Raw genomic sequence first — 26,145 nt, forward strand, 5'->3', positions numbered from 1 at the left:
GAAGAATTTTACTCAAGTATGACTTTTGGGTGCTTTTTACAACTAAAGCCTGCTTTGAATACGTGCAGTGCATTTTCCTGCTTTACTAACACACTTATACACAGCAGCAGGGATTTACTTGCAACACAGTATTTATCAGTGCGGTTTTTCCACTTTAGTAATCTGAATACTCCCTTAACCACAACCTGACCATCTCTCAGAGACAGAATCTTACCAAGCAGCTGCCGGTGGGCATTTCCAAATGAAAGATGGGAGGTGCTGGTGTAATACAAAGGCATCACCTGTGCAATCATCCAATCCCAAATCCCACACTGCGGATACGTGCATAAAGGGCAAAGTTGGTCTCAAATTACACAGTGGGATCACATTCCAGCACTAATGTGCCACCACACTACACTGTTCGCCCTGCATCAGTCTGTCAGTCTGTCTGAGGCGACCCACCATCAACCATGTTTCAACAAGTCTCACAAACCGAGGTTCCTGCATTCCTGCAAAAAAGGAGAAAAGTAACTCCACTATTTCGTCGGACATGTCGTCTTGAACCAGATCAGCCGCAAAGTATTATTCATGCTCTTGGCAGCTCTTTGGAGGCGAACCTGAACAGGTAAGATCGAGTGGAGAGGAGGGCACGACACACCCAGCAGAGTAGACCTGCTGCATGTATGTTGCATGTTATTAATGGTGATTAGGTATGGCATAATTAGGGAGCTGTTAAGTTCGTTAACTTACTTTAAATCTAATGTGTGCAGCACTGGAGATATTACGCCTTTTGCGTGTATGGGAAAACTGATTCATTACTACTGCGCATGCGTGCGCTCGTGGATAATAAAACCACAGCAATACACCACTTTGAATTGGTTAGGGATGTTTTTCAGGTGTCTTTTAGGGTCTTGAATGTTTATTCTGTGACAAATGTGAATTTTGAAGTTGTTTTCTCGTCGTGTGAATATTTCTGCGCCCCACAAACGATGTAGGCTAATTTGACTTTTATATGCGCTCATGTCACAACATATACCCCAAATTATTTCACATAGTGTATAGTGATGTAAAAGACAAAAGCTACCTCAGTGTTAATACTAAGGATGTAGTAGATTATTAGTAGATGTGTCCCGGACTAAGTGCATGTCTAAATAAATAGCCTCAGGGGAGCAGAGGCGTGCTGAGGGGCTGAGTAAACAGAGGAGACGGAAGGGACAGAGAGATAGAGAGACGTGACATGGGCGGGCTGGCCGACCAATCAGCGACAGGCTTGGACCTTAGGCACCTGCAGCCTTTATAATCTCCTGTCGCCGTCGCACCAGACAGTGTGTGTCGGTCAGAGCGTCTGCGTGTTGTCGCTTCCTGCTACACAACAGTAGCTGTGCGTTCAGAGCCAGTCTGTCAGGAGCGGAGAGGACCTGCAGCCATGATGCACCCCCGGACGCTCAGTGTAGATTATGACAGGACCGCAAAGGTTGTGTGCGTGGTCGGTTCGGAGCTCAATGTGAACCTGAGCAGGTAAGATCATGTTCGACCCGTTGATGAATAAAGACATACACACACACACACACACATACACACGAATCCGTCTACAATATCTGTGTTGCGAGTTGTTTGGTGATTTTGTGATGTTTAATCTCGAAATATTCTATTCTATTCTATTCTATTCGTTACCTTGGTTACCACTGTCGTTATGTTAGTGACTATTCTATTCTTTTCTTTTCTATTTTATCCTATTCTTTTCTCTTCTATTCTCTCCATTGTTCTATTCGTTACCTTGGTTACCACTGTCTTTGTGTAAGTGGCTTCAGTCTGTAGCAGCGCTGTGAAAAGCGCCCCAAATTCAAGATATCAATCTTAAATATGACTTTGGTGAAAGTGAAAGTCAGCCATACAAGTAGCACTTGAGTAAAAGTGTTTTAGTATCTCATAGTGAATATATTTTTCAGGCAGTAACTGCCATTAAAGCTGATCATCACATTTAAGTATTTAAATCACACTGCGGGTCGACGGATCAAAATGAATGTGGGGAAAAAAGTAGGCTACATCATTCAGCTGAAGTACCAGGAAATGGGAATACTCAAGTAAAGTACAAGTCCTTCAAATGTGTATTTAAGTACAGAGTACCTTTACTTAGTTACGTTCCATCAGTGGCTATACGCACTGCTGAATATGTCCAGTGTGACTGTTATACTGCTACATGTTATGTCATTAGAGTTGTATTATCAGAATCAGAATTCCTTCATTTGTCCCGCAAACTGGGACATTTCTGTGTCAAAGCAGCCAAAGGACAGAGTAATATCACAATAAGCAATAATAATAGTAAAAATAAACAATATGATAAAAAGGAAAGACATAGAAATAGGATTGTATGTACTTAGTATATACATAATATGTACAGTACTTACTACAATTACTTATGCATCAATGTAAAAGCATAAAGTAGAGATTCCCACTTTTATAAAACATACACTCAAGTTGCAGGTGTATTAGTTACATCTGTATAAAACTCAGTCCTGCAGTAAATCCGGACACCTTGAATTTGATAGCGATCAGTTTTTGTTTTAAATCTTTTAGTTTTATGTTCAGTTTTATGTTCATTTGGACTTTGTACTTGTATCTAATAAACCGGCTACGGAGTGTATAGTAACTCCATTTTCAGCAAACATCACAAGAGCAGCAGGAGACGGTGTCATTTGTATGCAGATCCTGGTGATGACGGCCCCGACGGTCTTTTGTTCTGAGGAAAAACACAACAATCCTCTGTTGTTGCTGCCCAACAGGAGAGACGTTGTTATCCCCGCAGAAATGTGGGCTCGACTTTCGGCCAAACGTCTTCCTACACGACAGAACAGAGCGAGTGTAGATTGTACTGGGCCGAGTGTGTGACTGGCACACAGCCACGACACCCGGGGCTGCTGAGGGGTTATGGGAATATCTAAAAGTGAAAGTGTGATAACAATTTGAAAGGACACTCACACTAGAGGCCTTGTCTTGTAAAAAGGCTTTGTTTTCAAATCCTGAAGACAGATTCACATTGATAGTAAAGCAATGCTCCTTATCGGTGGATCTTTTTATCCCTCCGGTCTTATCTTGCCATGAGGAGATCCCATTCCAGCTCTGTGCAAAATGCAAAGTTAACACAGGGTTTGAAGAGTTCAAGTGAGTGGATATCTTCCAATGTTACAGTCTATTTTGCATAAAATTCACTTTTTATGAGTGGTTTCTTGCCCTCAAAGGGACTTCTGTGCCCCATCATTTACGAATGGAATCGCATTTGGTATGGATCTCTTCACAGTGCAGACGTGTGGAACAGCTGCAGCAACTGAGAAATCTTTAACGTGCACACGGGCATGTGATTATTGTTTGTGAAAAAAATCACTGGCCTGTGTAAGTTCAGTTGCCCGTACAGTGCCAACGCATCAATAAATACGTGGTAATGATGACACACTGCGGAATAGCTGACACATGTGAAACCTGAGATCTAGTGGTGGTATAGCGTGAGACTCTCCGGTTTCGTCCTTAGGCAGAATACAGGCGTGTCCTCACCTGGCCTCATATCACCAAAAGATCCATGTTCCAAAGAAATGTGGAGACAAAAAGACCCTTTTTTTCTCATGGAGGCTTCTTGTCAGTGTTATCATACTCTGGAAGTTAGGCATAGTGGGAACCTCTGCGACCTTTAACTTCCTCTGCAGTTTCTATCTGCAACACACCGAAACAACTAGTTATTTTAATAAAAACAGTTGTACATGTTCCAACCATTTATCTCACCTTGTCATCTTCTGTATCTACTGAATAACTCTTATATATGACTTCAGCTGCTACTTTGGCATGCCACCTGTTGAACCATGTTGAAATCCGAGCTCGTGCCTCCGCTGTGCGCGCCGCCGCTCGTCCTGACGCGCATGCACACAGATATATGCTCTCATCCTTACTTTACAGTATGTTTGTGTTGTTTAAACAGGCTCTAACCTGCTTTCCAAAATGTCCCCGCTTGTCTTGGTTTGCAGGAGTGCCCCTCCCAGCTCCGTGTTCTTCTCTGTGAAGTGCACTCCCAATGTTCGGTACAACATCAGCCCACAGCCCCGGGAGACGGCCCACCTCTCTCCCATCCCTCTCAGTGGAAGCCCAGTGCTGCTCATCAGCATGAGCCAGGCCAGCGAGACTGAAAACGATAACAAGGTAAAGTAGGATGGAAGTGCGTGACGCTGATGCAACAAAGCTGTAAGTCACATGGGAGTGCTTCCATTTAAGTACTATAAGTGGTTTTTGTGGTTCGCAACTTCCATGGAACAGTGTGGCAATATCTTTTGATGATCTATCAGTTTTCAAATAACCAGAGGAGTTGCATCATATTGAACGTAGCTCAAAAGCTTTTTGCTTTGCAATTTACTGGACAGTGCAAATAAAAAATGTTCATTCATGCCTCTTGAAAGGAGACGTAAAAAGTAAAAAAAAAAAAGAAAGTTAAAAAGTCCACACTACAACTGGAGCTCCTCTCTCCCACAGAAAACACTGCTCCTGAAACGCCTCGTCAGTAGTCCCGCCTATGATTTTTGGTATCTTGTTGACATCAAACTATGTCCTCATGTCGCACATTTGCATGGTTTGTGCCTGTATTAAAAAACGACAAGACTGAAAAACGACAAAGCCAAGCGGAGACAACGTAAGCAGAGCTGTCTCAGGCATGTGTGGGCTGACCAATCAGAGCATAATCGGTATTGGGGGGAACATTTTTTCCTGATTCTTTCGGCATTTGTGGAGGCGGTGAAAGAAATTTACTTTTTTTGTTTCGTTTTTTTAGTCATATTGTGACACCAGATGAAAGAGCAGCTTCTTACCTGAGGGTCCTACAATTCACTGAATAAAATAGTTTAATTTTATGACGTGACCCGGTGACAGTCTATCCTTGGAAGATAGCCTCTCTATCTTGTTATCTAATCACTCTGCACATATATTTTTGGTTCCCTGGAAGGTTTTTAAAGGATTTAGGTTCTAGAATTTGCCTGAATTTGGATACTGTAATTGTGTACAGTTTAATATGGCTGTAACAAAATCCTACGGCACACCAGGCACACACACTTATATAGAGGTATCAGCATAACCAGTTTAGACTGTTAGCAGTTTGTTAAGATTTCACAATTGTAAACTGTCGCCTTGTACGTAACAATAACATGTGGCTTTGTTTTGTAAGCTGTCTGTCAGGTACTATGATGAGAACAAAACAGTATTGGGCACAGCAATCCTGCATCTGACAGCTGTTGGTAAGTTAAAGCACAATAACAATACATTTTTATGAAGGATTAATAAGGATTTAATACAACTAATTATGTGTTTGACCTTTTAACCATAGGTTTATCCAAATCCAAACATGACTCATATATTTACTGAAAGGGTTTATATGTGGGTTTCAACACAGCCTTTTTAGAAACATCAGCTGAACAGTGATATGAAACACTGTCTGGCATATTTTGGCCGGGCGAAGGCGCTTTGGGATAAACAAATGTGTCTGTCACGCAGAGATCTCTCTGGATGTGGATGCTGACAGAGACGGCGTGGTGGAGAAAAACAACCCTAACAAGGTGAGCTCAGAGGTGTCGGGTTAAGATGACGGTGCAGACACAGCGTGACACCTAATGGAGGAGATATTTTCTCCTCCTTTCATTTTCCGATAAACAATAACATGCCAGGTGTAACACACTGAATGGGCCTCTATTTATGGAATGAACTCAGCGCTGCAGATTAATCATTTCAAAGTGTTCCTGCTTCCTATTTAGATTTCTGAATGCTGCCTCCTCTGTATACGCCTGAACAGGCTGTATTCAGGCAAAGCTCCAGCTTTGCCTTGACATGCTGTCGAACTTCTCAGTTAACTAAAATTCCTCCTCTGACCTTTGATAAATGGCAGAAATACAGAAGTTTAACTGTTGCGCAAAACATCTTCCAGCAAACTGTGAGTCAAATTAATTCACGTCGGGTTTTGTTGAAAACCTGTTAGGGGTCGTGGAAATGGGGTTCTGATGGGCACGGAGCCGTCCTGCTGGTCAACTGTGACTCAGAGCAAACCTACTGGAAGAAGCCGGACCACGACAAGAGCTTCGTGGCCAAAGTGTCAGGTAAAAACGGCACGACATCTTGTTCACCGCATCTGGACTATTAGCTTTTTCATGTTGGCACCGGAGTCGATCATATTTGCTTTTGCAAAGTCAGCAGATTAACGAGACGATAAGGTAAATTAGTTTAACAATACTGTGTGGGTGTAGAGGGCGTGTTGATAAAAGAGGCCGCTGGGGATGACTTTGCAGTCGACAAACCAGTAGAGCTGAAATCTGATAGTACTTGGTTTGTCTCACGTCCTTGTAGCTATAATGAATACAACCCCACATTGATATTAGTATCCAGAGTTGAAAGTAAAAAAAAAAAAAAAAAAAGGGAACACAGGCACATTTATGTCATGTGTCTGTTACATGTGCGCTTCGAAATCTAAGAACACGCAGCACACGTGGGCGACATTTACGTGACTCTGTGTTGGATGTGCAGATCTGAAGGACATGTCCGTCATGGTGCTGCGGACCAAAGGACCCGCCAAACTCCCAGAGGGCTACAAGCTCACCATGCACATCTCTCAGAGCGACGCAGAGAGCGTCAGGGTCTTCAGGCCCGGAGACTCTGCGAATGATAGCCTGGGTGAGTAATGATGAAGGGTGATGATGATGTAACATACGTGTAATTCAGATGTTTTGTTTTTTTGTCTTTTTTCACAATGAAGCGCCTCAGTGTTTGAACCGTGCTTGCATGTCGTTCCCACTCCAGCGGGGAGATTCCTGAACATCTTCGTGAAGAACTACCCGATTGTTCTGAGCAATGAGGTCCTGTCCAACGAGGTGCCTTACCTCGGAGGCGACGCGGAGATGAAGTTTTACGTGGAGGGCCTCCGTTTCCCCGACAGAGACTTCGATGGGCTCGTCAGCATCAGCCTCAGTCTGTTGGAGCCCATCAATTCAGTAAGACCTTCAGCATGTCAACAGTCTCCACTTCATCTCCCACGAGTGTTGTCACGACACAGACATTTCCGATACAACACCTTAAAAGATATTGATATTTGACACCACATTCGTTTGAGGGCGTTACGTGTTTGGACGTAAATATAGCACAATTTGACTAATAATTTGACTATTTCAGAGGCGGGCCTTCGGGGACACAGCAGCGGATTGTGTGCGGACTCGCTGTGAGCGTGACAAGTTGTATCAGTGTCAATACTGCGGAAAATGATTTTGGAAACAGTTTCAGATATTCCAAATTGTTATTAAGCGATATTTTCGACAACAACGATCTCCAGCCTTATGCTGTTTAATCATCTTTTTACTCTACAGTTAATCATGAAATGGTAAAAAAAAAAAAATACTAAAGATCTTGAAGGTGGATTAGGTGATTCTGGAGAAGGGTAGATGATTGTGTAGTCTCATTTCCACGGCGTCAGATACTGTTGGTTTATGGTTTGGACCGAAGTGTTGGTGTTTGACGACCTGGGAATTATGCTACAATGACTCCACCAGCATAAATAAAGATGAGGCCACAGCAGCGTTGCGACGCACGTAATGAACACATAACCCTCAATCTTTTCAGCACTTGTTTGTGCTGTGAAAGATGCTGAAACAACATATTTGGAGTTGCCATTTTCATTTCCACTCAGCTGATTTACGAGTTACAGAAGTATCTGCGAGCATGCAGCACGAGCCGAACTCCTCCCGTCTCATTTCGGGTGCAACATCATCGTATATCGACGTCCGACTCGCGATGGATTGCAGCATTTGAGTCAACAACCAACAACCTTTTTCTCCATAATCACCTGCGCCACCTCTAACTGTTTATCCAGTGCTTTCCACCACATCTTGCTTCCAACAAAGCTTGCACGTGGAGCTTGTGATAAGAATGTTTCCAGTCAAAGGCCCATTCTCAAGAACAACATTACAACTCGTACATTTTGTTAATTGAATTCACTGGAAAAAAAGCTTAGGTTTATATATATATCTTTTAGATTTTTCTCAAGTCAAATCACTCGACGTAAAGAGAGTACAGCTGACACTACTCAGCAGCCTCTCATGTTTTGACAGGCTCTCCCTGAGACGCCTATTTTCACGGACAAAGTCGTCTTCAGAGTGGCACCCTGGATCATGACCCCGAACACCCTCAAGCCCATAGAGGTGTTTGTCTGCAGGTAAGAGCGCACGAGTGAATGATAGAGCTGACGGTGACGATAGTCCTGTCAAAAAGGATGTTAGTGTTACACGCTCCTCTTCATTTGAACTCACGCTACCAAGAAAAATGACACACGCAGGCAATGATTCACAGCAACACCACTGTCCCTGAGTTTCAAAGATATTTCATTTTGGATTCGTTTTGTTTGTTTTATCTCAGAGAGTCTGAATAACGATGTTGGTTATTGGGGGAATTAGAAGATGTGAAAAGCCAGACGAGCGTTGCGTGTTATTGCTGTTGTGAAAACCTCTTCTCTTGTCTGCGTTTACCTTCTCAGCACAAAGGACAACTACCAGTTCCTGAAAGGCATGAGGAACCTCGTCATAAAGAGCGGGTATAAGCTGAAGATTTGCCACGAGTACATGAACAGAGGAGATCGCTGGATGCAGGTAGGAAAACTAGCTAGGAAAATGTGTCACACCTGTCGCCAGCAGTCACTTGACACTTGTTTCACTTTCACATCTGTGCTGTTTATGGGAAGTATGTCTGAGGTGTCAGTGTCTGGAGGTTATTCTTAGGAACGCTTGTTGCATCCTCTCCAGTAACAGCCACAGACGTGGGTTACTTCATCGCATTATTGTGAAACTAAAGAGGAAGAATGAGTTTAAACAAAAAAGACTTCATGGGAAAGGGTTAGGCTTCCTCGAAATTTGGGAACGGTCACGCACACTGTCAACAATCACACAGAAACGACGAGCAACATATTTTTTGTTACTAAAATCCTCTGAGGACAACTAAATATAATAATAACTCATATTACATCTACTCTTCAGGATGAGCTGGAGTTTGGTTACATCGACGCACCGCATCATCGCTTTCCTGTCGTCCTGGATTCCCCTCGAGATGGAAATCTCGAGGACTTTCCATATGAAGAACTACTGGTGAGAGACGGACTCAAACTTGTTCCACTGGCGTCATATAGTTATTATCCTCAGATAGCCGCAAATAGACACATTACCCCATTGCTATGCGTCCTGCACTGATCCTTAAAAATAGTAGGACCAGGGGCGCTCAGTTGGTAGAGCTTGTCCAACTCTCCCACCTTATATAGTTTCCTGTCAGCCTTAAGATGTTCTGTCGAATTAAGCCATGACAAGGCCCAAATGATATTGATGAATTAAGGGGTCTTTCTTGCACAAGCGTACAAAACAAGGTCTTTAAAAGAGGAGGCGGCGGTGCTCATCTCTCCTTCGTCCAGCGGGGCTGCCAAGATCAACAAAAGTGAAGTGAAGTGTTCTTCCTTTGCTGCTTTAAAGTCCCTGCTGACCCAAAAATGTGTTTTGCACTTTGTTTTTTCATCTGGATAGCTCAGCTTTACTGTGCAGGATGATGTGCAGCATGTGCAGAGTTGAACAGTAGAAGGCTGTTCTCACATTAAGCTGCTGAAGGGGGAAGGTTTGTCTGGCGTGCCTTAAATCTGTTAAAGGTTTGAGGTCTGGTGAACAATCACTGACACAAAACAATCTTTTGTTGAGACATCTTACACCCGACAGATAAACTTTTGAAATTAAGAATATATGCAAATTCATAGATAATAGATTCTTGGACAAACTCTTGTCCAATGCAGAGAATTTCCATATGATTTTAAAACGCGTCTGGAGTTGATCCTTAACCTCCTTCATGTCCTCAGGGTCCCGACTTTGGCTATGTGACGAGGGTGGCTGAAAGAAAAGATGTGAGCAGCCTGGACTCATTCGGTAATCTGGAGGTTAGTCCTCCCGTCACCGTGAACGGGAAAAACTACCCCCTGGGCAGGATCCTCATCGGAGTGGCCTTCCCCACGTGAGTGTGCAAGAGACCCAGAGATGAACCCATGACCCATGAAGAACATGAATCATTCATATAAGAGCACATTCATGTAATTTATACATCCAGTTTATTGGTGACGATACGTGCATCTCTCTCTTTCTTGAAGGGCAACTAAAGGACGGAACATGACCAAAGTCGTTCAGGACTTCCTGTGGGCTCAGAAGGTTCAGGAGCCCGTTGCCTTGTTTTCTGACTGGCTCTACGTTGGCCACATAGATGAATTCATGACTTTCGTTCCTGCACCTGACAGAAAGGTAAATATTCCCTTTTAAAGACATACTATGAAGGATTCATCAGTTGCTGTTGGTAAACACACATTTCAAAATTGGCCCCCCTCATCTCTGGCTCAAATGGCAAAGCTGAGAGAAAGAGAGAGAGCAGCAGTGGTCAGGCTAACTAGAGAGAGATTTAAGAGAGAGCGTTATAAGCAAGATCAGAGCAGTGGATCAGAGGAATTAAATGTTATCTTCTGATTGTTTCAAGGCTGTCAGAACCCCCAAAACACCCCTCCGGATTTTGCACAAGTGTGTCCGGTCCGCCTGCTCAGTCTGTGTGTGTGTAGCTCAGCCCCGCCCGCAGTCAAACAGTCACAGACCTGCAGCTGTTTATGCATCCGTGATAGAGAGCAGGCAAAAAGAGACAACAGCTTCCCCGGGTCGCTGTGTTGTTATACAGTCCCCGAAATGGACCATATGCCGTTATTGGCTCGGGGTTTCACACTAGGGCCCTGCGTGGGAGGGTTTTACTTCATCCTGCTTCCACTGAATTTCTGACCATTACCACCAGCTCCTGCGTGCTGTGTGGTCCGCTTCCGCCCGTCCCCTGGATGTGTGTGTCCACTTCGGCCCACACCCGCAAACATCCTTAACATTCACTCCCACACAATAGTTCCATTGATTTTGTGACTTCTCCCGAAAACACAGTGTTTGATATTAATGAAAGGCATCCATACCTGTCGTTAGGGCAGTGAAAGTGAGTTGTATATTGGGACTTTTGCACACTTCATACACAACATACAAAGTTTCAATTGATTTATTGTCAAAGCAAAAAGCAAAAGCACCTGTTCGGCAATAATTCAGTTACTGCCAATACATACATACAAATTAACGCTATTAAAGAGAAGGTAGTTACCACTCTGACATGCAGCCCGTCACCTACAGCTCCTTCAAGTTGCATTACTCCCACGGACCAGCTGTCAAAAAAAGGCGGAAAATGACCGCATTAACACCAGTTAGCTAGCAATCCCATGACCCGTTGTTTGCTTATTGACCAGCTGCTCCTGTGAAAATTGCGTTGGGTCCTGAATACAACCAAATACTAATAAAGTAAACGTGGAGGCGCAGTGTCTCTGGAGATGCAGACACACCACACACGTCATGAATAATGACTGAGAGGGAATTCTTCTTTATGATAATATTGATTGTTTTGTCAAACTCCTGCATAGTTTGCCTTAAAGCAGAAACTGCTTAAACGAAGAATCAATTAGTGAGCAGAGAGGATGTGATAGTAAAATGCTGCGTCCATTGTGAGATCGCATTAGCCAGTGTTATCTTTGTCTCTTGTGTTTCTGTGCGCAGGGCTTCCGGCTGCTGCTGGCCAGCCCAGACGCAGGCTATAAACTATTCAGAGGCCTGCAGAGGGATGGACACGGACAAGCCAAACTGTTCGAGGGTACGCTCATCTTTGATAATACTATCCGCATAAAATTTGCTGTAATCTACAAACTTATCGTGTAACTCTTAACACTCTGAACAATGCTTCCTAAAAGGTCTGGAAGATGAAGAACCAATTACAGTGGACAAGATACTCGATAATGAGATCCTCCGAGCTCATAATAGCTACGTGCAGGTGAGTGAGACAGAAAGGGTGATGAAAGACTGGCTCAATCCGTGAAAATCCAAACACAATATGTGGGTTCTTGCATGGGGATGTACTGTAATCTGCGCCGTTTGGTTTAGAGGTATGTGGACACCCTTTTTAATTCGCTGCTACAGCCTTGACCCTGAAGGCTTCCCACGGGATTTGAAAAGCCTGGCTGCAGGGATTTTTGCTCCCATTCAGCCAAGAGAGCATTAGTGAGCCGCGGGCACTGATGTTGGTAGATAAGGTCTGGCACACCGTCAGCGTTTCAGTTCATCCCAAAGGTGACAGATGTGGGTAAGATCAGGATGATATCCACCTCACTGGAACGAAGCAGCTAAGCCTGAATCGTGAATGACGATTTAGGCCCGGATCATTAGTCCTCCTCCACCAAACTTTACAGTTGGCACCATTGCACTCAGGCAGCACTGTTCTCCAGGCAGCCAGCCAAACTGTGATTTGTCAATCAGCAGGCGAAGTTGTGAAAGGTTTCATCATGTCAGTCAACATGCTTCCACGGCTCTAGATTTCAATGGCGACACCCAAGCTGACATTTGGCATTTCTAATCTTAGTCTTGTTTCCCACCAGGCCATTTTCTTCCGTCATTACCAAGTTCCAAACATTTTTTTTTATACACACTATGTGTCTGCATGTTCTCTGAGCTCTTGCGCACCACTGCAACACTGTCTCTAGCTGTTTCAACTCCTCGATAGAAACTCCTTCCCTGCCCTCTTATTTCCGGGCAGATGAGGGAAACGGGTTGAAGGAAGTTTTGGAATGAAGTTCCACAACTGATAAGCCCGCCTGCCGTCGCTTGCATTTGAAAACGGACAGGAAAGGCAGCATCCGATGATGGAAAGTAAATTCCCACACACACTTTTCACCTTTTTACTGATAGAATTGCTGAAAAGAGGTCGACGTTTTGGCCACAAAAACCTTTCTCAAGACATCATCAGTGAATCCTTGATTGTTATTAATATGCGGTGAAATGCAGTGAAACGTGTGCGTGGGAACTCACTGTTTGTTTACTGGAGTTAGAGTCCCTGCACCACAGAAAAGAGATGAAGCTTTGTAAAGATAAAGTGTTGTGCGTCTGCTCATCTTGACTGAGTTACCGAGCTCTTCAGTGGGACCAAACGTGTTTCAACAGAGATGACTTTCAAGCTTGTTTTAATGGACCTTTCATCAATGTCTGAGGCAGCTGTAACTGGTTATTAGTGTCCACATACATTTTGCCACACGTGGTTTGCAGCAAAAGAAGCATAGAGGTTAGATATCTTACTGTTAAATGATGTGTCAAGCACCTCATAACGTTGGTTTTGAGGACTTCTATGTGAATAAGAGACCGTGGTGAAAGAATGTTTGGCGGATGAAGTCGTTGTACCGTCTGCTCTCTGTCAGCACTGCATTGACTGGAACAGGGACGTCCTGAAGAGAGAGCTGGCCCTGGATGATGAGGACATCATCGACCTGCCAATCCTCTTCAAGTTAGAGGCGAGGGAGGACGAGGAAGAGTGCAGAGCTGTGGCTTACTACCCTGACATGGTACGTTCAGACATCCTTCGCTGTGATGGTTGTTTCCAATGTAAAAGACACGAATGCACTGGTAAGTGATACATAAAATGTAAGTAAATGAGTCTCATGATCTGTCACATCTGTTTCCAGGTGAACATGATCGTCTTGGGGAAAAACCTGGGCATCCCCAAGCCCTATGGCCCCAAGGTGAACGGGAGCTGCGCCCTGGAGACGGAGATGCTCTCCCTGCTGGAGGGCCTGGGCCTCAGCTGCACGTTCATCGACGACTTCGCCTCCTACCACAAGCTGCTGGGAGAGGTGCACTGTGGCTCCAACGTCCTCAGGGAACCGTTTGACTACAAGTGGTGGAACCTGGAGATGTGAACACACTTGACAGCAGATGGAGATGGTTCACAGGCGCCGAACGACTGAAAAAAAGCACCCTTGAGTTAGCTCCCAGTTGGCTAGGAAGAGAAGAGGCCTTACATTATTTTCTGTCTTAAAATCACAAAACAACCCTTTTTTCCGAGCAATCACTTTTTCAATATGTGCCACTTTCTTTCTGAGTAACACGTGCCTCATTTTCCGACGACAATAGCACAGCTACCATCAGCATTTACACAGGAAGGACGACCACAGAGGTCCAATCTCCCGTATGCATCTTCATCTTTATTAAACATTTTTGTTGGCTTTATTTACAAAAAAAGGATGAAAAGCAATATTTACAAACAAAGTATTTTGAACAAGGGCTTAAGCAGACAAGAACCCAAATACGAGAAATACAATCGTTTGAATCAAGCACATAGAGGATTCACTCCCAATCTTGTTGTGGTTCGGGCCGGCTGTCGGCCCACAGTGCAAGCACAGCGAGATGAATGGTACCACATAGTGATGTGCTATAATAATACAGAGCCACGAGAGGGCGCACTTCATCTACTCAAGCATTTCCAAAGTTCAGAGGAAAATCATTTGAAATCATCTCTTTTCATAAAGGCTGTAATACACAAATGTGTACTTGTTACAGAAAGTCTGAATATTTTTGTTTCTAATGCCATTTTCTTTTTTTGTAGAGCCAAATGCAAACTGTCACTTTGTCCAGTGTTTTGTAGCTACTACCAGCTTGATGAATACAGTTTGTAGGCAGTTTTGCATTTGGTCCAGTGTCTTAAATCATTTCTACTTTCATAAAACTATAAATGCTGTCTTTAATTCACTATAGACAATAAACCGCATGTCTGCTTCAGTCATATTACCGAAATAAAACGACTCAGCTCAAACTGCATCAGTGCCTTCCTTCTTAACAAACTCAAAGACGGGGAAAAAGCTTCTCCGCCCACGGGAGAGGTAAACGGCCTCGGACTCGAGTTTACCGTGACCAGGAGTCAACACAGTACCACCATTGACTGGAGCAGATAAACACGTATCTGCCAGGTTTTTTTTACATTCAGTTGCCAGCTCGCAACGCAGTGCCTTTTAATGCGACCCTGCCCTCAAAGCAGCCCACAGCGACACAATCATTAGAAAGGCAACTTCAAGACGAGTCACAGTGTAATTCTTATTCAGCAAACAAATGTGTTTTTTTTTTTTTTTCAAAAGGTCAGCATTTTCAGAAAATAACTGAAAAATGTAGTGCCGGGGTCACGTTCATATATAACATTTTACAAATAAAGTAGGAAACTGGCATTTGGCTCTCTATCAGCAATGTGCGCTGCATCCGGAGATGCTGGCTGGTTTTCAATAAAAACACAAATCACAGGGACAACATCTCTATGTCAAGCATGGCACCAGTGTACAGAAGAGAGGTTTTTTTCTTTTTTTTTTTTGGCAAGCAGATTTTACACCATGCACAGTACTGTTGTATACACACACCCATACACGGACATCGAATCGGCAAGTGGTGTGTGACGAAGAGTATCCGGAGACACAGGACTAAACAGCAGTACCTTGAAGTGTGGACTGGGGATGCATGTTGCTGGTTGGGGCACGACAGTAATAATGTTTTTACTCTTAATTTGATCGCATCAATAGAGTCTACATCAGTGTTAAAACATTGATTTTCTTCTAAAGACTTAAACAAGTGTCTTAATTTAAAAATTGCAGACGCATTTTCTGTGGTATATGTCACCTTCCAAGAGGAGAAAGGTGACTAAATGGTATTACAGCCACCAACAACAGCATCACAGAAGTACCCTCCATGAAAAAATAGGACATATTTACCAGAGCTGTCATAAAAACGCGACAAATATCCACTGCAGAATACTCAGAAGAAGAATAGATCATCGATAAAACACAAAAAAAGTGCTCTGACACACACACACACACACACACACACACACACACACACCCGGTACATCAAAGTTTAACCCATGTACAATATCACAGTGGGATGTGAGGTTTACAGAAAAAAAAACAAAAACATTTTTTCCTCTCTGGTGCATCTCTCCTCTCCGTTAATCCACTTTTCTGTCTAACAAGCTCAGCAAACAACAGTCGTTTGATCGGTCTCCGTGTCTTACACCACCAGATTAAAAACCCTGTTTCAGATCCTGATCTTTAAACGAGGACACACACAAAGTTGACAGTAAGAATCAGGTTGTTTTTTTTTAGAGCTTACTGGCCGGAAGAATGAGCAGGCAGCCGGGCTGACTCTGCTAAGCCAGCTGACACGATGGCAGTCAGCAGTGATCCTGCATGGGCGTGGAGGTCTGGTTTCCTTCGCCTTGAGCTTTCAAGGAGGGTCCACATGAAGCTGGAATGAGGGCGATAGGTAGGTACCTGTCCATGGAACTGGGTGTCTGTCGTGACAGGCAGCAGATCCATGCCAAACACACAAAGGAAGATCTGTCAGTCTCTTTATCTGGCTTCTAATTCTGCTCCTCTTCTGCATCTGGGGTGGAGTTCACATGCCCTTGGCTTGTTTTTGGCAAAAAAGCTGCCTCTTATGGGAATGCTGAGACAAAGGAGAAGAAATGGGATTGGTAAAAAGGGAGAGGCAGGTGAAGGAGAGGTTATTTCATACAGACGTAAAAAGGCCCCAAGACTGAGTCAATATTATGTCCTACCTGAAAATGGACATCTATGTAGTGATCACAGGAGTGTGGCTAACAATTCTGCAAACAAACATGGAGAGATATCACAATTAAATACAACAACACAAACTATCAGAGATGGGCTGCAACTAATGATCATTTTCATTATTGATTAATCTGCTTATTCTCTTATTAGCCATGCTAGTGGTGTGGCAACACCATGTCTGCCTATGAGTCTACCACTTTGGTCCAGACTGAAATATCTCAACAACAATCAGATTTTTTACAGACATGTCTCCCAGTATATGGATCCTGTTGGCTATGGTATTGCCATGGAATTTGGCACATACACTCCTGTCTGTCTCAGCTGATCTGAGGCGGGTTTCATCCCCATACTTAGCAAAATGACCAAAATGCATCCCGCTTGTTTACCTGCTACCTTGCTCTCCTATCCCCCAGGTAGCAGAGAAACAGAGCAGGAGCAGAGCAGTTGTTTAGTAAAATATGTTAGTCTACGCTGCCTGACTCATTGATCCTTTGTCTGACAGAGGTTTGTCCAAGTTAGAGTCTATGCCCCCCACCGTGGCTCTGAAATATCAGCCCCTGACTGTGCAGTATATTGATGAAACCACAACAATGTCCAGGGTGCTGAGGTACCCACACCGCATAATTGAGCCTTTCTGGGGGTATGGGGGGGCGGCATGGCCATCCCATTACAAACGCTAGCCACTCTCGGTTGCTGGCTGCTCCCACCGGTCCACCCCATGCTCAAAACTAACAAATCACTGACTGCCTCTCAGGGTGAACTATTTTGTGATTCCTCACATGTTCGCCTTGAGCAATGGTCGCCAACATGGTACGTAGAGCACCCTGAAGCTCCCAGACTGTCTCCTCAAACATTTAACCTATTAAATGGTATAGCAGTGTTTCCCACACATATACTCCACACCAGTACCATCTGATCACCATCAGTGATTAGTAACTTGTACACAATCTGCCCTCACTCTACGTATTACTCTCTCTCTTTGAGGGAGCTCCCAGTGTTAAAAAGGCTGGTGACTGCTGATGTCGAGCCATCAGGGAAAAATCTTAATGTGTCCGATATTTTGCCTCATGAGACAATACCTGCAAAACTACTCACAATCTCATCGGCCTATACTGTACTTGTTATTGTACTTGTGTTTACTTCTAATCAGTATGTTAGAATTTAGCTGCTCACAGAGGCACAATTGCGACTGTAGACACTTTTCATTGTACTGTTCGGTCAATAAATAGTGAAAAACGGCCCATTAACAATTTCCCAGAACTCAAGGTGACACCTTTTGAAACCCAGTTGAGATGGATGTAGTGACCGTTTGATCTTTTTGCTCAACAGATCACTTCAACAATTAATCAGAGATGAACACTCTTTCCAGTGACTTTGTAAAACCCAGAGCAAAAACCATCCGAGTGTCACCTAATGACCGATGCCGAGCTGTTTGTCTCACCGATGAGGACCTGTGCTCCAGCGAGGGTCGCTCTGTCTTGGGCTGGCTGTCTGTCCCTTTCGGCTCGGATGTCTTCACTCCCTCAGCTTGCTGTTGAGGATGAGAGGCTGTAGGGAGGGAGGCGACAGATGTGTGGCTGTCATGGTTAATAAACTCAAGCATATAATGCTGCCAGCTGTTCTAGCCAAACTAGGATAAGCATGCAAAAGATTAATGGTTCAGAGTGATTCATAAACGATGGGAAAAAAAAGCAGCAGAACAGAAGTCGTGTGGAAACTGCAGATAAGTTTCAAATGCACCTTTTAGGCAAAGCAAACTTTGTTCATTAATCAAGAGTTTGGTAATTTCCACAGTCTGGGCCTTCTGTTGTTCCACTCTGCAGCCGAGGTGAACCACCAGGGCGCTCTGATATTAATTGCTCAGGAAGAAGGGGGCATTATTCTTACATCTGCCCCATCTAGATTTTTTCCCTAGACACTCAGGGTAAGTGAAACAGTTGACCTCTTGTAACTTCAGGCTATCGCTGACCCAGTAATGTGAACCCCTTTCCTCCTCAACTCACCTGGAAAACTTCCCTGGCTGCTACCGCACGCACTGTCCTCCATCGAGCTGAACACAAACGAGTCTTTCTTCAGCGGCGTAACACAAGACGCACTCTCCTGCAGGAGGGGTGGAGAAAGTTAGACAATGTATAACAAGAACAACAAAGACAGCAGAATCATAACCACGTCTCTTCTCCATGATTGTATTTGCATTTTTGGTCTCTTTTTTAAGCTGCAAAATGGTGCAAGTGAAAGGATAAACACATTAATATGTATTACTATCCAATGCATTTTCAGACCTGCCATTACTGCGATATAGTGAAATCCATCAAACCTTCTCACATCCTTTGTTTCAATTTTTAGGTGGCAGCAAGCAACAGATTAAAAAACAAAAAAAGATTATTTTTCCCCAACGGTAAAAAAAGAGACAAATGTTAATAAATCCGCTACGAGAAGCCGCCTGTTTAGGTTTTGAGGATGTGACTTGAAATATCTGAACGTTCGTTATGCGCCACCACACTGCCTGTCTCCACCCACCAGTCCAGTGTCGTACTCCTCATCCGCCTCGTGCTCCTCCACGACGCTGGCGAAGCTGCTGGCGTTGGAGGAGGAGCGGGAAAGGTCCTGCGCCTCGGGGATGGACGCCGCCCTGCAACACATGGCCAGACTACACACCTGGGTCACTCTGACCGCTCAATCACCTGTGTTTTCCCACACATTAAATAAATTATTTTCTCTATATTTGTTTGCTTTGTGTCTGTGGTATCTGATTAATTCATTGTCTTCAACTCACAGCACCCCAGGTAGCACCTTCAAGCAGTGCAGCTGATGGCAGTGTGTTTATTTATGTGTCAGGAAGACTAATCTGTTAAACTGCTGGAGGTGATGCAACCCTCTAAATGAGCTCCATCTAAGGATTGCTAATGTGTCCCAAAACTCACAGTATACTGCAGTGGCGTGCACAGGCAAAAAGAAGGGCACTTTAGCGCACATTTTGGCTCCCAATAGGGCACTTTAGCACGCATTTTGGCCCCCAAGAGGGCACTTTAGCGCACTTTTTGGCTCCCAAGAGGATTCTTTAGCGCGCGTTTTGGATTCAAAGTGGGCACTTTAGAGCGCTTTTTGGCTTCCAAGAATTCCAAGAAGGCACTTTAGCACTCGTTTTGGCTTCCAAAAGGGCAGCCAAGGGGGCAGTTTGGTGTGTTTTGCCAAACAAGAGGGCACTTTGGCACGATTTTTTGGTACCCAGGAGGGCACTTTAGCATACGTTTTTCAACAATTGGGCGACTGCCCCCCCCCCCCCCGTACACATCACTGGTATACTGTTTTATCTTTAAAACTATATTTCACCTTTGTAATACTGACAACAATCAACTGTTATACACAGCATCATTTTTGTGCAATTTTTCAACTCACCCAATTTCTTAAATTTTTCTTCCTCATGAGCAATATTCTGTTGTTGTTGCTTTTATTTGGACTTTAATTATAGTCAATTATAACTAATCGCAGTCTCTAATTTCTCAATATTATCTACACTGTAGTATTTCTATTCTTCTGTATTTGAACCTAGTTTGTATCAAACATATTGACTGCGGCTCAGGGGTAGAGCCAGCGTCTTGTTATCTGAAGGTCGCTGGTTCAAATACCCTAGTCTGTATGTTGAAGTGTCCTTGGGCAAGATACTGAACCCCAAACTGCTCCTGATGTGCTGGTCGGCACCTTGCATGGCAGCCACTGCAATCAGTGTATGAATGCATGTATAAATTACTGTCTACTGAGTTGCTTTGGACAAAAACATTTGATAAACGCCCTAAAATGTAAATATTGTAGTTTTAATGCACAATTTTTATATCATATTTTATATATTTCATTCTTACTTACTCTGTTTTCTTATTATCTTTTTCTACTTATATTGTCGTATAATCTCTCTATACTATAACATTTCTGGTTTAGAAGGAGCAGTTGTAACTTATCCAATTCCCCCTGATTTTGACATATCAACAACAAGCAAAAATGAGTTGAAGTACAGCCTAAGCAAAAAACTATTTAAGCTATATCATGCCAATACCATAATCAGAATCCCAGATGACATCTTGTCTCATATCAGGTTTAGTGCATGCGTGTTTTAATGATCTACTTCTTGTGTACGCTGCGCTATTGAGACTGCAAAACTATGAATATTTGGTTTACACTGCGTCTTGTTTTTTGTCTAAACTACACACCTCCATCCTCAATCCCTTTCGACCATCCGACAGATCAGTCATCACAAGTAACTTCTAAATGTGTTATCGAATGAAGCGAATAGTCACCTATTCTTAGTGGCAGGGAATTCTGGAGAGCTGTGATTGGACGAGTTGTCCGATCTGTTCTCCTGCGAAAAGTGGGCGCTGTCCGGTGTCCTCTGGGTGTTGGGAGACACGTCCCGGCTTCAGGACAGAGATGGAGGGTGACACATGACAACACTGTAAGTAAACTTATTGCATATGGTAAGACCTTCAACAAACCCTTGATGACAGTTATAACATATCCATAACATCTAAACACAAGTGGATCAATTGCTGTATATCAAATATTACATTATAGGTAAAGACATCAATCGCGCAGTGCCCCTTTAATTTTTGTAAAACTGTGATATAATACCATTACTGCAAAATAAATCAAGAAAAAAAGTGCTGTGATATCAATTTTAGGTCATATTGTCCACCACTATTTGTCACAATCACAGAGAAGCATGAAAAACAACAGCTCAACAAATGGAGGCGCTTCTTCAGGAGATCATATTGTTTGTCCGGATGGTGCAGAGCAGAAATCACCAGACTGGCAGCGAAGTGACACAAGCGGTTCTGAGAAATCTATTCTTAACGAAAAAGTCTTAGGCCCAATTTCCAACGAAATGCCAACAAAGCGCCCACACAGATGGGAAAAGCAAATTGCGAGGTCATGAAGAGAAACTGTGAGCGCTGCCTGAGGCCCACGTTATGAATCTTATCCGCTGATAAAAAGCCATCCAACGAGAGCGCGTATCTTCGACAGCGTATCTTCTAATGGCTGTTTTCCCTCATTCTAATGTCCTTGCTTCCATCTGCTGCAACACTACTCTCTCTCCTCACTACCCACTTCCCTGCTGACCGGCTGGGCTCGCTCCTCTCACCTCCTCTCTTGGACCTCCTGGATGTTCTCGATGCCAATGGCGCTGCTGCGGCGGGAGCTGAAGGGCCCAGACTTTTTCCTGGTCGGGCTTTTTCCAGGAATGATCAATGACTGACAGCGAGGGGGGTAGGGAGAGGAAAGTCAGACACACACAATGGGGATCGTATAACCATTTCACAAACCACAGCATACGTTGTACTATACACTGAAACATATCTACGTGTAGAAATACGCTGTGAGGGAATTATGAGCTGATGGCTTGATAAATCCTGATAATGCGATGACACATTTCTAGACACATTATATTCTCTTTTTAGAGCTCTTATATCTAATGAAAAGAAAGGTTCCATCATCTTTCTGACTAAGAAGCCTCCTGTCGGGCGTCCTTTTCAGTTTTTTTGTATGTTTGGAGTCCAGACTGCAGAGTTAACTTGTCTGGTAAACACGTCTAATTTAAGAAGCAGTATGATTCATCAATGAGCGGCTGGGTATGAGCACATAAGGAGGAGTCTGTTTACACTTTTCTTTGACGAGTTTGACTTTTTCTCTCTCGCGGTGTTCAGGGCAAAGAAAAAAAAAACTTTAAGTAAAATGAAGTGCGCGATGCCCTGAGATCCGCTGCGGTGGAATACAGAACATAAATCAAAAGGAGAAAAAAGGCGATCATCTACCTGCGGAAACTCAGGACGTCAGGGGAAAGATTCATGTGCAGATAAATGAGCTGTAGCATCCCTCGGGCTATGATGGAGCATACCCTTTTCGCCATTAGCAAATGTACGTATGGAAACGAATGATGTCATTATGACTGCAACCCTCACTGATCAGATATCATTATGACCCGTGACACTAATTTATATGAAAACCCTCTCACAGCCGGCAGAGCTAAAACAGGCACATTTTGAGATAACTTAGGTAAAGAAAAGACAAAAGCAAAGCAAAGGCAAAAAGACAAAATCAGTAAACAAGAAGGGATAAATATACATGAACCTCTTCTATTGTTCCTATCCCTATGGCACTGCCTCGGCGTCCATATTTACTGGGACTTTTCCCTGGAACAAGCAATGACTGGGCCGACACAAGACAGGGCGAAGGGGGAGAGCACAGAGAAGAGGGGGAGGAGATGGCAGATTGAAAAAAAGAACAAAAAGAACACATCATAAGATCTCATGCGCACAGAACAAAGAATTTAAACAGCACGGTGCAGCAGGAGCTTGAAAAAGGGAAGCTCGCAGCATGACTTTAATAGACAAAGACATAATATTGAGGAAATATTGAGAAAGCTTTTATCGAGCAGAAAGCAGGCCGGGGTCCGACACAGGAGGGCACAGCGGGAGAGGGAGCGCCACGGAGGTAGGTAGGTGGGTAGCAGGCATGTCGGCAGTTTCTGCCCTGAAGGGATACAGGTCGGTTTAGTGATGCATTCAGAAGGAGGAAAGAGGGCAAAGAGGGTTGACAACATCCAAAAAGGGGGATCAGCTTTGTTTTTTTTTAGAACACTTTGTCCTTTCAGAGATGGGGTTCGTTAAGTTTGAAGTCAAAATACTACCTGTAACGGAATCTGCATGGAATATTAAAAGGGAGTCTGAAACACAGTTAGCCCCCATCTTTGAAAGAGAACACAAACAGGACGGGAGTGCGGTGTGCCGTCCTTTGCATAAATGGCTCGGTGGCATGCGTACTCTGCAGCCACACATGCAAATATGGGGGAAAAAAAAAAAAAAAAAAAGGCTGCGTAGAGAGGTTGTGACATTAACGGGGAAGAAAGGAAGATAGCACGGTAAGGAGGGAGGGAGTCTGGGTAATCATACAGCCGCCACACCGAGCTTCCACTTCAGGACACGGGATAGAGACCACACCGGGGCTCGCAAGCAATTGAGTCATCCTGCGTCGAGGAAGAAAGCCATCGGATTCATCCCACAATGGAGACTCTATTTTTAAACCATCATCCTACATATCTAAACCGTCACTCCATGCGGTGACGACGACTCTCTGAACATATGAGGAATGAATGAGATGCTGACAATGAGTTGTGTTCATTTTCTAAACAGAGAAAAAAAATAGAAAGTCATTACGAGGCGTACATGGAAAAGGAAAGAAGAAAAAAACAACGAAAAAGCTGCTTTAGTACAAAGCAAGAGTGATTTTTAAAATGTCAGGAGTGAAAAGCTTCGATAGTAACACACTGATGGAAGTAAAGTGCAACGTGACAAAAGGTGCAATTTGCTAAAGTGCTGCTCATAATGAAGAGTAAGGGGTTCCCAGCCTGCTGTAGGTGTATTTATTTATCCAATATACCGTATCCTCAATGTGTGTGTGTGTGTGTGTGTGTCAGGTGGGCATCGTGTCGACCAAAGCGGGCTACTTACAATCCCCGGGGTTTTGGGGCTCTCTGCGGGATTGTGGGTAAAGCTGCCACTGTGACTAGTGGAGACTGTGTGTGACTTCTTGTTACTGAGGCCCATGGCGTCCATAGACTGGCTTCTGCTGCGGATGACCCGCTACAGAGAGAAACGAGGAGATACTGTCAGTGGATCCACTCGGATACTACGGGGAACCGCAACACACTGACCCAATTGTTCAGAGCAGTATGTAACCACGTATATGTGAGCCTACACTCAGACTAACTCCAGATTAATTCACTTTCCAAACTGGAGCACGATGCACATATTTGTATATTTCTTTGCTAATATCATTGATGGAACTGATGGAAGTACCAAACTTTACTTTACTTGAGTATTTCCACCCTCTGCTACTTTATACTTCCACTCCACTACATTGTACTATTTAGTTCATTACATTTATCAGATGTCTTTAGTTACTTGTTACTCTGCAGGTTGCGTGTGGCATCAAAGCCAAAGTAGTGTTATTATTACTATTATCATTATGATCTTATTGACGATAGGAAAAACAAAACACCAATAATCTAATACAATATATCTACATGATGAACCTGTTGTAAAGTGCTAATATATGTACATATTTTTGAATATATTTGATGATTCTCTGAGGGCACGAGTCTCTGTATATATATATATATATATATATGTATGGATGTGTGTGCGTTCCTGTGTGCATGTGAACTCACAGCGGTCTGTGCAATGTTTTGTGTGCAGGACTATTTCTGAACACTTAGGGGCAGTGCAGGTCAACAGGCAGGAGGGAGAGGCTGCGTTTAAAAAAAGGAAAAAAGAAAGGGGACGTGGGTTCACGGGAGGTCGAGGAGAGTGTAGGCTTTTTTTGTGCGGTGGAGGAGGATGACGCCACATCTTCTCTCTCCAAAGTCATCATGTAACGGGGGAGGGGGGGCATCTACAGTGGGGCTCTGTGTCATGGGAGGGGGACGATGAAACAGTGCGAGCAAAGGAGGGCGGTGAAAGAAAGTAGGAGAGACAGCTAGACGGAGGCAGAAGGGGGAGAAAGGCCGAGCGGGGAACTCGTTGCAGATGTAATTGGTGGAGGTGTGAGGGAGAGGAAGAGAGGCACCGGGATGCCTCTCGACAGGTAGAAAAAGACAGGATTTGCAGGCAAGGGCACATTTGCACGGATGCGTTGTTTGAAGATGTGGAGGAGAGATGGATCTAAAGAGACGACAGAGGCTGAGAGGAGTGTGGATGTATTTCCTCTGGAGCTGCATGGAAATACAGAGAAATGGCTGAGGACTGTAGCTGGCGACACAGAGAGAGGAGGAAAACAGCGAGGGAATGCTGCCTGTGGGGAGACATGCGAACTGCATCATCAGCCCCCTAATGAGGGGTCATTAAATCGTTCATCAGGCACACACAATCACAGCTCCCGCCACTGTGCCTCGACGGCTGGGCCACGCTCCACCACCCTAATGGTCATTGATGGAGCACTCTCAGTCGGAGCAGAGGAGCGCCTTTCATGCACAACAGGACACTCAAAACCACACCGCCACGTGAAAACACACCGAGTTCGAGGAAAAAAAATCAAATGCCACAGGGGCTGGTCCTTTGAGATATACTGCACATTTTTTTCAAAGCTTTGTTTTTTTTTTCTCATGTGTGAATACCCAGAATCCCAGCCAAGAGACAGGGGAGGGAAAAGAAAAAGCATCCTCAAAGTTTATCCAGTCGAAACCATTCTCTCTCATGCATGTGGAGTCGCAGATTAATGGCGCGTCGTGTCAAGCGAGGCACGGTTGCCGTACCTTAAAGGATTCAAAGAAGCCTCCTCCTCCACCTCCTCCTCCTCCTCCTCCTGCCCCTCCGCCGCCCCCGTTCTCCAGCTTATCTTCATCTCCACCCAGACCCATCATGGACTGGCTGTTTATGTGCAGCTCCTCGTACAGAGTCTCCAACAGGGCCGAACGGGTGCGCTCCTGCCAACAACACAGCCAGAGTCAGTTCTGCACACCTTGAAATCTAAAACAATTCAAGTTAGTTCATCGTCATAAAATTGAGGGATATGGGTGACACTGATGAAATGTGTATGACAGCACCACATCAGGGTGACAGACAGCAGCGGCGCTGGCGTTACTACAGAGAAATATC

General features: G+C 44.1%; 2 protein-coding genes across 10 annotated transcripts in view; one reads left to right on the forward strand and one right to left on the reverse strand.

The window, feature by feature from the left end:
- Positions 1-420: 420 nt before the first annotated feature.
- Positions 421-14,703, forward strand: padi2 (peptidyl arginine deiminase, type II). 2 transcript variants are annotated; one of them, XM_030418867.1, is made up of 16 exons: positions 421-604; positions 3,993-4,164; positions 5,177-5,246; positions 5,503-5,564; positions 5,981-6,098; positions 6,523-6,669; positions 6,796-6,986; positions 8,097-8,200; positions 8,519-8,630; positions 9,015-9,122; positions 9,872-10,023; positions 10,157-10,304; positions 11,628-11,721; positions 11,819-11,898; positions 13,313-13,456; positions 13,577-14,703. In XM_030418867.1, the coding sequence occupies exons 1-16, from the start codon at positions 450-452 to the stop codon at positions 13,808-13,810; spliced, it is 2,091 nt and encodes a 696-aa protein (XP_030274727.1). In that variant the 5' UTR covers positions 421-449; the 3' UTR covers positions 13,811-14,703. The 2 variants fall into 2 exon arrangements, with proteins under 2 accessions (XP_030274727.1, XP_030274728.1); XM_030418868.1 differs by lacking the exon at positions 421-604 and adding an exon at positions 1,147-1,497 and having other exon boundaries at positions 13,577-13,810.
- Positions 14,076-26,145, reverse strand: part of rap1gapb (RAP1 GTPase activating protein b) — a 122,813-nt gene continuing 110,743 nt past the window's right edge. For 3 of the 8 annotated variants that reach the window (XM_030418863.1, XM_030418859.1, XM_030418864.1), the window contains 10 exons: positions 25,803-25,973; positions 24,001-24,132; positions 22,622-22,699; positions 21,636-21,745; positions 20,794-20,910; positions 19,022-19,151; positions 18,505-18,601; positions 17,943-18,049; positions 16,489-16,536; positions 14,076-16,376 (listed from right to left, as the gene is read on the reverse strand). In XM_030418863.1, the coding sequence (XP_030274723.1) occupies positions 16,528-16,536; positions 17,943-18,049; positions 18,505-18,601; positions 19,022-19,151; positions 20,794-20,910; positions 21,636-21,745; positions 22,622-22,699; positions 24,001-24,132; positions 25,803-25,973 (951 nt within the window). In that variant the 3' untranslated portion in view covers positions 14,076-16,376; positions 16,489-16,527. The remainder of the gene's footprint in view (positions 16,377-16,488; positions 16,537-17,942; positions 18,050-18,504; positions 18,602-19,021; positions 19,152-20,793; positions 20,911-21,635; positions 21,746-22,621; positions 22,700-24,000; positions 24,133-25,802; positions 25,974-26,145) is intronic. The other 5 variants (XM_030418860.1, XM_030418861.1, XM_030418862.1 and 2 more) reach the window with 5 other exon arrangements.

Source organism: Sparus aurata, chromosome 6, assembly GCF_900880675.1.
Source record: "Sparus aurata chromosome 6, fSpaAur1.1, whole genome shotgun sequence".
Classification (NCBI taxonomy): domain Eukaryota; kingdom Metazoa; phylum Chordata; class Actinopteri; order Spariformes; family Sparidae; genus Sparus; species Sparus aurata.

What these genes read in the sequence shown, in the direction of transcription:
- padi2 (XM_030418867.1), top strand. Translation starts at nt 450, where the DNA reads ATGTTTCAACAAGTCTCACAAACCGAGGTTCCTGCATTCCTGCAAAAA. An exon ending in ATAGAGGTGTTTGTCTGCAG is followed by an intron (nt 8,201 to 8,518) that starts GTAAGAGCGCAC and finishes TTACCTTCTCAG; the next exon opens with CACAAAGGACAACTACCAGT. An exon ending in CTCATAATAGCTACGTGCAG is followed by an intron (nt 11,899 to 13,312) that starts GTGAGTGAGACA and finishes GCTCTCTGTCAG; the next exon opens with CACTGCATTGACTGGAACAG.